The sequence below is a fragment of the Anser brachyrhynchus genome (assembly GCF_964034855.1).
Source record: "Anser brachyrhynchus genome assembly, chromosome: 17".
In the NCBI taxonomy this organism is placed as follows: domain Eukaryota; kingdom Metazoa; phylum Chordata; class Aves; order Anseriformes; family Anatidae; genus Anser; species Anser brachyrhynchus.
The window spans coordinates 2,690,315-2,703,894 of record NC_137710.1 but is presented as its reverse complement, the minus strand read 5'-3'; the positions used below and the strand labels follow the sequence as shown (position 1 = coordinate 2,703,894).

The 13,580-nt window shown below is 41.8% G+C and overlaps 1 protein-coding gene across 5 annotated transcripts in view; it reads left to right on the top strand.

Annotated features, from left to right (window-relative positions):
• Positions 1-13,421, top strand: part of MLXIP (MLX interacting protein) — a 43,026-nt gene extending 29,605 nt beyond the window's left edge. For 3 of the 5 annotated variants that reach the window (XM_080559417.1, XM_080559420.1, XM_080559419.1), the window contains 9 exons: positions 60-723; positions 2,939-3,060; positions 3,749-3,935; positions 4,733-4,857; positions 6,733-6,834; positions 8,636-8,763; positions 9,830-9,953; positions 12,198-12,327; positions 12,962-13,421. In XM_080559417.1, the coding sequence (XP_080415543.1) occupies positions 60-723; positions 2,939-3,060; positions 3,749-3,935; positions 4,733-4,857; positions 6,733-6,834; positions 8,636-8,763; positions 9,830-9,953; positions 12,198-12,327; positions 12,962-13,083 (1,704 nt within the window). In that variant the 3' untranslated portion in view covers positions 13,084-13,421. The remainder of the gene's footprint in view (positions 1-59; positions 724-2,938; positions 3,061-3,748; positions 3,936-4,732; positions 4,858-6,732; positions 6,835-8,635; positions 8,764-9,829; positions 9,954-12,197; positions 12,328-12,961) is intronic. The other 2 variants (XR_013940343.1, XM_080559418.1) reach the window with 2 other exon arrangements.
• Positions 13,422-13,580: the final 159 nt, after the last annotated feature.

Below are 13,580 nucleotides of genomic sequence, written 5' to 3'. Positions count from 1 at the left end.
GAGTTCAGGTCAGATTCAGGGGTCGCATCTCAATCTGTAAAATTTCTCTTTTCTGTCAGTCTCCTGTCCTGCCGTCGGGTTCCTTGCCCAACACACTTCCATCTGGGAACATCAGCGATGGACTGATTGCTTCCTCAGTACCTGCTCCTGTCATTCCTGATGTTGGCACTGACCAGTGTTCCAGCATTAGAAGCGGGGGATCTTTCATCCAGCCAGCAGACTTTGCTCCTGACTCGTCTCTCAGCGGGCCGCAAACTTTTGTCCCAGTGTTTCAGACACCTTTGCCACTGCTTCAACCTGCGACACAACAGCACCAGTCCCCGTTGCCTGCAGTGCCTCTGAATACTAGCTTAAGCTCTCCACCACCTGCTTTTGCTGCACCAGAAACCCAGAAGTTTGGCCTCTGCGAATCTACAGTTATCACCCACACGGCTTCAGCTACGTTGACCCACAACGCCCCTGCCACCACCTTCAGCCAGAGCCAGAACCTCGTCCTGGCAACGCAGCAGCCAGGTGCAGGAGTGCCTTGTAACCTGGCTTTCCAGACTACTGTCCTGCAGGGGCAGCCCCGGCCCCAGTTGCAGTCCCAACTGACATTTGCACTCCCCAAAGCCGTTCCCCTGGCCAGTGCTGGGACAAGGCCCAAACAGTCACAAAAAACAGTGCCTGCTCCGAAGCCTGAAACAGTGTCCTTAGTGTTAAAGAATGCCTTCATCACCCCAGGTGAGAAGCACTGGTGGGTGATGTTCTTCTTTCCTTTCTTGTTTTACTCAAGTAAAAATGCAGCTTCTTGAGGGTGTCTGAGGAACCCTCCTAATCCACTGGCACATGGCTACACTGTACAATGGGATGCTCTGGACTGCTGTGAGGATTGGAAGCGGTTTGCTTGTGTGTGTGCAAGGTTGACCTGCCAAGGGGGTCATTCACTAGGGGATTTTCAACCCCAGGATTGTGACTCCGTTGCAAAATTTGTGCTGAGCTGTGTAGGTGCATCATTGTGTGGGTTAACTAGAGCTCTGTACTCCTCTAACTTCCTGAAACCTTGGTTTTGATGTTTAGTACTGTTCTGATTAGCTCTGCCCCTTCAGAATATTCAGCCAGGTGGGGCAGGGAGGCAGTGTGGGATGGAGAACGGCAGGTCTGTCCCTGCCACTGACCCGCTGGGTGCCTGGACAGGTCACTGTGTCTATCTGTGCATCGTCACACTAATACCAGGGTGCTGCCTTGCACACCGCTAACACTTCGGGTGTGTGCTGAGGTTCAGCTTAGCGTTGCTGAAACTCTTTGAGAGTTTCTTTGAGACAGATTGCGGTGCTGGCTAGGAAACAGCTGTTGAAGTGGACCCCAGCACTGGTCCAGATGGAAGTGTGGGGGCGTGCCTCTTGTCCACAGATCATCAGTGCTCCCTAGCAGGACCAGGGTGAGGAGAATCAATCATTCCAGTGGGGTGGGCATTAAAACAGGCAGGTAAACAGGGATTTTGCTTCAGGCAATCTAAAGACTCTTGAGTTACTGTCAGGAGCAGTTTTTTCAGTTCAGTGTGTGGATGCCTAACGGTTATGCTGGGACTTCCTCACTGGGTGAACTGGTGACGTTGGCACTTCATCAGGCTGCAAATAGCAAGTGTGAGCAAGCGAGAGTTTTTCTTGTGGGAAAGCTCAAGACTAGAGCAGGACAGGCAGTAAACTTTTTCTTGGAATTATTGCACACTATTTTCAGCCTTGTGCTGACTGGGGGCCAAGTGACTTCAACCGTCTGAAATGTGCAGCCGCAATCCAAGAACAACCCTGCCTGGAGGAGTAGCAGTAAATAGGCTTTACTAAGAAGTAGGTAGGTATGTCTGTCAGGGCCTGGCACTGTTTACCTACAAGAAGTTTGCTGTTCAGGAGTAGAATAGGCCCAAGGATCTAATTCTATTACATTACTATGAACAGGTGATCCTGGCAACGTTTCTGTCTATGGTACATAATAAAACATGAGTCTGGGTACTTTTAGCAGTCAAGACATTACTTACCTAGTAAAACATTACAGGCAACATTCACTGTCAGAAAGCCTTTGCTCCTAGCATACTTCCTTGGATTGTTCCTCACCCCTTGTATCACTTTCCCAATACTTTATCAGTTTATTCTGTCACAACCAACAGCTTTGTTTCTCATGTAGATGTAAAGCCATTGGCGTTTTTCATTTCTGGCAGTAGTATGTGTTCTGAGATCACAGTGCTCCTAAATCTCAGGGACACCAAGCTCAGAAGTCTAGTTTTTGTAAAGACTGGAGCTTTATTTTTGGCAATAGAGTAACCATCAGTACTTATAACTGAGGCGTTAATGTGTACAGGACAAACAAATCATCTCATGAATGCAACGTGAATTGCATTATAACCTTTTCTAGGAAGGCATGTATGTGGTTTACTGTCTTTTGATATAATGACTCAAAAATAAGCACAGGTTATCTCATCAGACACACAGTTTCACATGGGAAAAAGCTTTGCTGTCACCACTTCACTATAAATGTTCTAAGCAAATGAACTGAAGCAAATACAGGCTAGAGGGAAACTCAGTAAGTTTGAGCTGAGTTTTCTCAAAAAGCGTGCAGAAACTGTCTTGATGAACCCTTCTTCTGTGAAGGCAGCTATGATAGAATGAAGACACATTGCACCTCCCAGATTTACTACCTACCCCTGTAAAAACACCTTGAAACAGCGACAGTGCTGCTAGAAGCCTCAGAAATAATTGATTAATCTGGTGTACTGGAATCAGGGGATTGAGATTATCAGAAAATTGGTGGCACTTTGTGTGGCAATGAAGTAGTACCAAATAGGTGCCCATTAATCTATTCCCCCTGTTCAATGACAAGTAATTCCATACAAAATAATCTCTACTTTATTTCTTTTTTTTTTTTTTTGTCTTGTAAACTATTCTAACTAAATTGTGTTCTTCAGCTGCCTTTCAGGGACAGTCCAGAGCTGTGATTGTAACTCCAGCACCTTTAAAAAGAGAGGGGATTTTGACGCCAGCCATGTCTCAATCTAATGTTGCAATTGCACCAGCTGGAATTGCCAGAGTAAGGAGAATAAAATGAATATGTTTGGTTTTTTAGGTCTGTCGTTTGCAGGTCGTTAGCCATACTGCACTCAGGAGGGTAACTAGTCTGTTAAATTTCACCTGTTACCCAGTGTGTGTGTTTGTGCAATCAGCATTATGCTTACTTATTTGTATTCTAGCTACTTGATGGTTCTGGAAATACTATCTAGTCTTCACAGCCTCTGTCTCATACAACAAGATTACAAGGAGGCATGCATACACTGTACCACTAGTGGGGTTGATTTGTGCTATATTAATCATGCAGAGGCTAGCAAGAACCCAGGATGCTCATCTTTCCATTTACAAGTTGGAAAGTGTGCCTTGGAGAATATGAATGGGTTTTCCAATATGTTATATACAGGAAGATGGAAATAGATTTTAGTATTTTGTGCTGTTGATGTGTTGTAACACTGCATTAAGTTATGAAAGGATTCTGGTTTCCTGCCAGAAGCCTGACTTCAGTGCCTGCCAATTCCTTACATATTATTAGCCCTTGTTTCATGTCATCAGATTGTTAATCATGTATTAATTTGTTACTTTTAGTGAAAGGCAAGGTAACAAACCTCTCTCCCCCCCTTCTCTTTTTCTCTTTTCCTTCTTCTCATGTTCTCCCTCTTTTCCTTTTTCTTTCTCTGCTTTTCTCTTTGCTGTTTCTGTGCTGTTCCCAGGCTCCCGGGGTGACGGAGTTCCGTAGTAACATTCTGGTTGGTCCAGCACAGCAAGCGCCAAGTAGCCAACAAACCCAGTCCACAGTCTCGCATCTCTTCTCTCCTAGTGTAGTCCAGGATGGGTTGGTGAAAGGAGAGCAAATCCCTTCCCACAGTAGCAGTTCACAAGTTCCTTCACCTACACCTAGTAAGTTAGCAAGCTCTAAGCATTCTCTCTCACCTACACACTCAAGCACGTTTCCATCGGTTAGGCAGGGGGTTAATTGGCCTTGAAGATCCCAGGATACTTCTTGAAGGAAAACTTTTTGGGCCCTTCTACCCTCCAGCTTCAGTTGCATCCAACTGTTTGCAATTTTGTTCTTAAACTACTGTCCAGTGTTCCCACAAGCTGTCATTTTGTGATTAGTAAGTGGTTCCTTTCTAAAAGGATGTGCTGTCATATTCACAAAGGCCCATTTGAAAGGCATCTGTGTAGAAAGTGCTGAACAGGTTTGTTGTTCGGTATCCTAACTGTAATTTTGACTGGAGGATTTCAGACACAGACCTTATTAATGGTAGGTAAGTGAAAAGATTCCTTCTGCATGCATGTTGATATCTGGGCCAGTTTTAGACACTTAAGCTGGCTTTGATGGTAAATGGCTTGTTAAATATTACTGTCATGTCCCAGGCCATTAGAGCCTCAGATGGGAGAGTCTAGCACCACAGTGGACTTAGATCCCATACATTCAGTATGCCTTTGCTTAAATATGTGTGCATGTGAGAGGAATATGATATATTGTTATTCAGGATGCATTACCTTTGTGCCATGGAATACTGAACTTTCCCAGCAGTCTTGACGTTTTCTAGCATGTGGTTGCTGTATCAATGAACATAACATAGTTGTCGACTGCATTTCAGTTTTGTTCTGAATAGTAACTTTTCAGCAGTTGTATTTGCTACAGAATGTTGTTTGTTAACATGCCTTGTCTGTCTTCCTTTATGAAGGCCGAGACTGTCAGAATTCTGGCCAAGCTTCCCCCTGCACCTCTGAGCAGAGCCCCAGCCCGCAGTCTCCGCAGAACAGCAGCTCAGGAAAACCTGCCACTGACCCTCAGATGGCTGCATTTAAGGTGTGTGTCCGTTCCTTTGGGGTGCTTTTCTTTGCCTTTGTAGCTACTTTTCTCCCCTGATGTCTGAGCGTGGATGTGAGAGTAAGCTGCGCTTCAGGAACGGTGAAATATTTGTGCCTGGGGCTTAACTTGCACTACATCTGTCCTGCTCTGTTCATTTTAAAATGTCAAACTCTAATAAACTGCTCAGCTCCTCAGAGATGTGTCACTGGAGGGGATAAGCTGTACCTTTTGCAGTTCCTGATGTGGCTCACAGGAGTCTTATGCCAGGACTCAGTTTACTTGGTCAAAGGTTTCAGGCTGAGTTTTCTAAACCGTGGCTTTTTGCCATTATGCTGTTGGAGCTCTCTAGGTCTGCAAGGCTTTGGCCATTGCTGAAGGGGAGAGTTCTCGACCTGCCGGGTTATCTCACATGTCTCCAGTGATGCTATGCTGCTCTATAAAGAAACAGCTTCAAAGACTGTACAAGTTATAGCTGTAAAACACTTCAGGAGTTACTGGGATAAGAATTCGGAGATGGCGTGTGAAAGCAGGCTCTACCTCATCACAAGCTGACCTTGTCAGAGTATTTTCTTTGATAGTATGAGAAATTTTTCCACAGAAAACAACCAATGCAGGAAAATCAACACTAACTCTGCCATCCATTTTGTGGTGATAGGGAGCATTACTTAAGCATTTTGGAAGTGCCTGACCCTTTTTGGCTTCTTTTTGTATACCTCATGAGTTGATCTCAGCTTGATTACTCATAGGGCAGAAAGGTAAGTTTAAACTCTTGCAGCCTGTGATTGCCCTCAATTCTAGTTCTTTTGCAAAGGAGAATCAGAACTACTGCTTGCTGAGCATGCTGAAAGTTCCTCATAATGGTTTGCAGTTCTTTGCTTAGCATAAATGCTCATGATCGGTAGTTGCACTCCCTGATAGAGAGTAAATTTAAAAAGGAACAAACTACTAGGACTGGTCAACGGTAGGAAAGGGGCCACTAGATGGAGCAGTGCTCTTAAAAGTGAGGGCACCTCAATGAAGAGGCTTTATAGCCCTTTGAGCTCACGTGCATTTCATGTTTCAATTCCTGGCAGGAATTGCTTTGCATGTGTAGTGTCAGTAACTCTTCTGTAAGTTGAGAAAGTGATGTTTACTTGTCTCTAAATGCACACTCCTTGCTGCTCTGCACTGTTAGGCTGAACAGTTCTGTATTGCTCAGTAACATTGTTTTTTCAGCTTGGCAAAATGTGGAGGGCGTGGGAAATCTCAGTTCTGCTCCTGAGCTTGCATTTTCTGTGGGTTTGGGCAGAGACTTAACTGTTTTGTTGCATTGTTTTCCTTCACTGTAAATTGGGGTGATGGTGAGCTACCCTTGGAAAGCTTAGCTCTGAAGATAATGCATTCTAAAATTGCAAATGCCTTAGTTTTTCCAAAAGATGTTGGTGGAAATAGCTCCAAACTTCTTAATGCTACAAAGGAAAATATTAATTCCTAACAAAGGCTTTATCCTCAGAGTAGGCCAGAATTATTAATTCTCCTTATTTTTTTTTTATAGGGCTACCTGTTGATATCAGTAGACATTCTGTCTGTATTAGCAAGACTTCAGCAAGGTTACGTGTACCCAAAGTATAGAATTTGACTTCAGAAGAAGAGTGTTTAAGAGTCTTAAATAGGAATTTTTATTTTGAAAGAAAATGTACAGGGTTTGGATTTGAATGTCATATTCTGAACGCTTTTTAATCAGTTATATTGTTTGCAAGTTTATAGTAATATAGCTTGGACTGGAAAGACTATGGATGCCATAATTCAACAAAAATGATGCTGAATTTGAATAGCAGAAATAATCATAGCAGTAGAACAATAAAGGAAAACAGCATAATTCTATTTACACAGATGCAAAGAATGAAGCGTATTTCATCAGAACAAAAACGAAGGTTCAATATCAGGATTGGTTTCAGTACTCTGAACAGCTTGGTTTCGGCCAACTCCAAGTCGGTAAGTAACTTGGCAGCACTACTGGTTTAATACAAAGCTTCAGTAAGAGCCATTCTGAAAAGAGTTAATAGATCTCTCTGCTGTTGACTGAGTGTGCCAGTCAATCAGTGAAGATACTTGAACTGAGGGACTTGGAAAGGGATGGGCGATAAATCTGTGGCTTACAGTCAATGTGTGAAAGCCCTTTGTCTTTTAGGCATTGTTCCTCCGATGCAGCTTCAGATGTTGATCAAGTTCTGTCTGATCAGATGCTGCAGCTTTAAAGCTCAACAGAAAATAGTGCTCTTTGCGATCCTTGCTCCTAGCACCCCAGTAATTAAGCTTTTATCATGTGTGCAGTGTAAGATGACTGCATTTACTGCTAGGTCACCTTTTCTTCTGACATGCTGGCATTTCATACCCATTTTGGACAGCCTCTGGTCCCCAGAGGACTTGAAAAGCTGTGTCCAGTCAGTGCTGTGAGCTTATTCTGCCTGAACAATGAGCCAGCCAAAGGCCAGGTAGATGCTGTTGGTGTTATGCTGGGCCTGGCAAAACAGACCTAGACATTTGGCCTGAGCTAATACTCACAATTCTGAGCACAGTTTGTTAGCACAGGCTTCGTGCTGTGCTGACCACGTCTGTGCTGCATTTAGTCAGCTAAGGGCATGGCAAAACAATGCCGTACGCCTGCAAATACTGTTGAAACATGTCCAAAATGTGCAGTGAAATTTCTAAAACTTCCTACACGTGTGTGATCTGTACTTCCTGATTGGAGGTAGGAGCCTGGCTGCTTCAGGTGATTTTGAAAAACCCTCTGGGACTCCTCACCCAGCTCCTTTTAAGAATTTGGCCGTGTCCCCTTAGGCTTGCAAATATGTTCATTTTTTTCTCCTGTCACCTGTCTTTTGTGTATAGATTTACAGAGGGAAAAAAAAATCCCTTCTCATTGTCAAATGTCTTTGTAGAGTTTAAGAACGTTTTCTGGCTATGCTCGTTAATTTAGTTCATAAAATGAAACCAAAATCATTAAAACACAGGTTTGTCTGCACAACAATGGTCTAAATGTCCTTTAAATATCACTACCCTTTGAAACATAGAAAATATGAAAGGTTATCATTACCTTGTTGATTTGTTTAAGTAATTTTTATATTTAGGATATAAACTGTCAGAATTTCACTACCTGTTTTGAATAGCCTGTTTGAAAGGTAGTCATTTTTGAAAACCTGGCGTTAGTAAAATGTCTGCTTATTTTATTTCTCAAGTACAGATTTTTAATTGTTTCCTCAAAACTGGAAGCGTATTTTAAAAGAGATCAGTGACGTTGTTTCTGTCTCCTTTGGTTATAGCTAGAGCACATTACCTTCTGGTTTAATAACTTCAGGCTTCCCAAACTAAATAACCTAAGTTGTCAGTGCAGGAACAATGCTTCTAACAGCGCAATAATAAAATAAATGTGTCAGCAGGTGCAGCACATCCTTCAGTACCCCAAGTAAGAATTGAAAACATTTTTAAGAGGATAGACAATGAAATAAAACACTTAAAATTATTACTTTCAACAAAATAGCAAAAATGTAACTTGGGGAATAAAACAACCACTGCAACCATATTTCTCTGTATTAGTATGCAAACGGGAGTCAGAAAAACAAAGAGTTCAGTAATATCTTAAGTGTTTCTGTCTGCCTATGTGTGCTTTGGCAGGATGAAGGAAACTTAAAAGGTGTTCAAGTGCTTTTCTGGGTTTTACCGCAGATAAGGGGCAAACTCTTCATCCGTCTAGCTTTGTTCCAGAAAGTGAGCTCTATGTTTGTGTTTGGTCTAGATCAGCCATGCAATCACTCTCCAGAAAACAGTAGAATATATCGCTAAACTACAGCAGGAAAGAACACAGATGCAAGAGGAAACCAGGCGCCTTCGGGAAGAAATCGAGGAGCTAAACGCTGCCATCATGTGAGATTTTGGGAGATTTCTGTAATGAAGCAGAGCAGCTTGAATGTTGCTTTGGCTAACAGCAGGGGATGTTTGCCTCAGATGTCATGCCAAACAACAGATGGGTATTGAACATCAGTAGAGATGCTACCGACTTCCAAACAAAAAGCAGAGTCGTTGTGGGATGGGCATTGGTAGCAAATCATGTGGATTTTCGGCAAGCTCTGAGCATGAACGCTCAACAGTGGTATCACCAGAAAAGACGCATTAGATCAGTTAGAATAAATCTGAGAAGCCAGTGATGGTTGTTTTTAAAGCTAGGCTCACTGGGTGATGAAACGCTCCTACTCTTCATGATGGCTTTGCTGCAGTTTTCTTTCCAAATGCAGTCAATTTTTCCTGGAAGCAATGTGGTTGAGTGCATAGGACTTGGACTCAAGGAGCTTGCCACTGACTGAACATAACTCTGATAAGTCACTTCACCTTCCTGGTGCCTCAGTTTCCTCTGTGGGTTTACGATAGTTATGTGCTATTGCAAAGCATGTTGAGAACCCCAGTGTTTTTTCTTCCATCCACAGAAGTGTTAGGCTTAGGCATTATGTTAGACTTATCGGCAAATCAAAATCTTTTTCTTTTTTTTTTCGTTCTTTCTTTTTTGAAGATATGATAACATCTGTTTGGTTTTATTTTAAATTGATCTGTTTCTTAAGAATCTTTGTAACATTTTCTTCTCTAACACCGCTCAGGAGTAAGTCTGTAAATTTTAACTTGACTCCTAACGTGCCTTTTTCTAAGTGGATGCCAAAAACTACTTTGTTCCATGTTATACTCTGTTTTCAGTTGCGTTGCTTGTAATAAGATGTAGCAGCTTGAAAAATTGCTTTGCTGCATGAAAATAGACACAATTGATTGGAAAACAGTATGTACTCCTGGCCATAACAAACTCGGTGTGGGGGGGTCACGCACAGAGAAGCCACCTCAGTCTGAGATGCTGGGGATGCACGTATTTCTCTCGGTATAATTTAGCCTGGAAGAGGAATGTGCCCTTCCTGGTGGGGATTCTGACCTCAGAGCATCTTCTTTTCAGTTCTTGCCAACAGCAGCTCCCTGCTACTGGGGTTCCAATAACACGGCAAAGGTTTGACCGCATGAGGAGTATGTTTGATGAATACGTGAGGAACAGGACCCTCCAGAACTGGAAGTTCTGGATTGTATCCTTTCACGTTAACCTGCTGGACCTGAGGTTTGGCGCTAATGTGTTTAGAGGCAAGAACTCTGGATTCTGATGCTGTGACTTTAAGCCAAGTTGTTTAAGTAATGCATGTCCAGAGTTGTCATTCGCATCTATATATGGATACGAATTCTTGCCTTATAAGCTGTTATGAGGCAGAATTTGCTCACCTTGAAGTATGGGAAGTAACTCGGAAGAAATGCAGTACAAAGGTAAAGTTTTCTAGCTCAGTTATTATACCACAAGAAATGTGTAATGAACTGTTTCTCTAACTCTAGCTCTTGTTCACTTTTTACAATGGACTCCAGAGAATTACAAAGACTTCTGAAAAATAAGATTATTATAGACAATTACTGAAACTGCTGTAAAGGCAATTTTGAAAACTTGCATGTTTCTCCTTTTTTTTCAATTTTTTTTTCATTACGACAAATCTACTTAGTTTCTCTTTGCTTCTCCAATGCTAGCAGCTGTGCTTGCAAATGAGTGATAATGCAGGAGATGGAGAGAGACAGGCTGGGAATGGAACCAGGTTAGCTAATCCAAGTTTGCTAGTTTGGATCAAACATGATTAGCCGGAATCAGTTCGGGAATGTTAGTAATTAGCAAAGCAGAAGCGCAATTAATAATGAGCAGAAATGTTAACTTTCCCCCTTCCCATTAAAGCTTTGTACCTTTATATTTGCACGTATTTCATGTGTTTGTACTCTGCTGGTTATCTCCCCTGATTATCAGAGTAGATACGTCCATGCTGGTGTCTGCATGAAGTACAGCATTTTTTAAAATGCTTTCTTGGGTGCTTCCTGGTTTATCTTAGTCCTAGAAAGCCAGACTCATCCTTTTAGCATCCTTTTAGGAATCAATTCTCAGCAAGACCTTATGCAGTTGCTGATGCAACTGTAGACCTATTAACTCTGGAACAGTTTCAAATGAGTTATAAAAATTCACTTAATTGAAGAATCAGATTATTAATATAACAATGAAAATGGCTGGTTAAATACAACCTCCCACGCATGTGTGCTGCTCCAAAATGTTAAATAGCTCTAGAATTTGGAAGTGAGGGGCTTGTAGAAAGTGGCAGAGGTTATCTGGGATGAAGGTGCAGTTTCGGGTAGCTGGGCCTGTAGTATCTGGAGAAAGGCAAAGGCTGTCGTAGTTGGTAAAAGAAAAGGTTGCTTGGCAAAGTAGTCTTCGCCAACTTCCCTTTGCAAGTCAGGGTCCATGGGTGAGTGTTATTAATAATTTTTAAAAAATTTCCTCCTCATGAAATGACTGTAAGAGAGAGAAGGGCAGTTTCATTACAAGTATGAGAATATCACAGTTTCTGTTGCATGTGAGAGGGAAGTGAGTAATCTGGTTTTTGGCTACTGGAGATAACCCAAGAACAGAGTATTTCTGAATAGGAGAATATCAACAAAAGAATACCCAGTCACTCTGTGAAAGTCCATAACCACATGCAAATCCCCTAGAGTATTCCAGGTAATTGTTAGACCTATCTTGATTGTTAGCAACAATGAGAAAGATAGGGGTATATCACAATCCTGAGATCGGTTTGGGCCACATTCTCACAGGCTGCTGACTGTAGTCAGAAAATCCCATCTGGGCTAACATGGTAAAACCACAGATTCTGAGCCTTCAGATGAGTTTTGTCATACAGCCAGCTTCTGAAATAGATTCCAACTTACAGGTACATTTGCTTGCTGATTTATCGTGGCAGTGCTAGAGCAAACTGTTTTGAGTTCAGGTATGGTGACTGTTGTAGGAAAGCTCATCCGACAGACTTTAAAGTCTTTGTTTAGCTGCGGTAGCAAAGAGCTGGTTTACCTTAAGGCTTGTATGTCCTTTTGCTATAATAGCATCAGTGTTATATGAAAAAGGTGGCAACAAAGAAATAGTACAAACTACACGTACCTAGAAGTTTTAAATGCTCATGCACTCACAGCAGTGCCACAGCATGCAACTGGTTTGTAGGAGATCAAGTCAGCCATACAGGAATTTTACAAAAAGTAATCAGTATTGGTATAACTGGGAACTGAGTTTCATTTTTTTCCTTTGTCCTAGTGTCACAGATCTTAAAAATAAATAAATAATAATAATAAAAAACTCTTCGAAATGTTGCAGTCTAAAAATCGTTTATTTTCTCCGGACATTGAGCTCTATTATCTTTTCCCTTAGAATGTTTTGAACTCTTCCTTTGTTACCTCCCTTAACATTTGATGATTTGCAGTTCAGCATTATTATTAAGCCATTGTTTGAGTCCTTCAATGGGATGGTTTCCACAACAAGCTTTAAGGATCTGAATCAAACTGCAATAGCGTGGCTGGATCAGCACTGTTCTCTCCCTGTTCTGAGGCCAAGTAAGTGAAGCTCTATCAAGCAGTAATTTGAGATCACAGTGAGACCATATATAATACCATTTCTTAAAAGAATAGGACAGATGTTGAATATGACTTTTTAGTCCCTTCTTATTGTCTCAGTGGAAAAATAAGAATGTCTTTTGGCTGCAAAGGTACTTGGTTGCATGCTTAACACTGAACAGAAAAAAATAAATTGTGTAATACAGATTTAAAGTCTCAAGCAGCATTTGAATTTCAAATATTCCATTCTAGTTGGAGTAAAGTTTAGCAGTGTGATTTGTCTTGTTATGAAGGAAGCGATTTCTGAAGTTTGCATTCCCCATTGAAATGACCTTCTGTTTGAGCATGATTGCTTGACCCTTTACCACTTAGAATTCAGCAAATATTTATGTTTACAATTGTAGTTGCTGAGTAGCGCTCTCTTTAGTAGAAGAAATGGGTGGATCTCTATTGTTGTTCTCTGGGCACAGTTCTTACACACCTGTTTCTTGCTGTTGGTCTAAGTGCCAGTATGCATGTTTTGTAGGAAAAAGTTCATAGTAACAGCCTTCTGGTACCTGCACACTGTCCTGCATGGATTTGTTTGCAGTTAGTCTAATGGCTTTTTTGATACTTTTCTGACTTTTCTTTGCAGTGGTGCTGAGCAGCCTCCGGCATCTAAGTACAAGCACCTCAATTCTGTCAGATCCGTCGTGCCTGCCAGAGCAAGCCACAGAGGCAGTTAGCAAGATGAACAAAACAGCTGGTGAAACCTAACAACCAAAGACAGTGAGTTGCTTGTACAAGGGGTGGAGAACCTGCCAGTCTAGCAGCCTGGTGAGTCTCCTTTCAGTTGGTGCACTTTAGAAAGAATACTCTCCACCACCCAAGACCTTCAGGGCATCTGTCTCTGCCTTCAGAGTATGTGGAAGTATGATGCAACGTTGTCGTAATGATTTGATTCCTCTTCAGTGCTGTACTCTACTCCATGAAGTGAGAACACCAAGCTCAGGTAAATTTAGCAGGTTTAATTCCTGCAGGCAGCAATATATCTCCATCAATGCAGCATGCATCTGTATGCAACAAACATCTTTCTATAAAACAGCTTCAAGTACTAAGTTCTCTGAAGTGTAAATCTTGTACACCAAGGAATGTTCTCTTAAAGGGGAAATACACTTTCAGTTTTGTGAAGCAAAATCTGCTTTTCATTTTGTTTTCTGGTGTTCAGTTCCATTTGTTTTACTTGAATAGTAAACACTTGTTTAAACAGGATT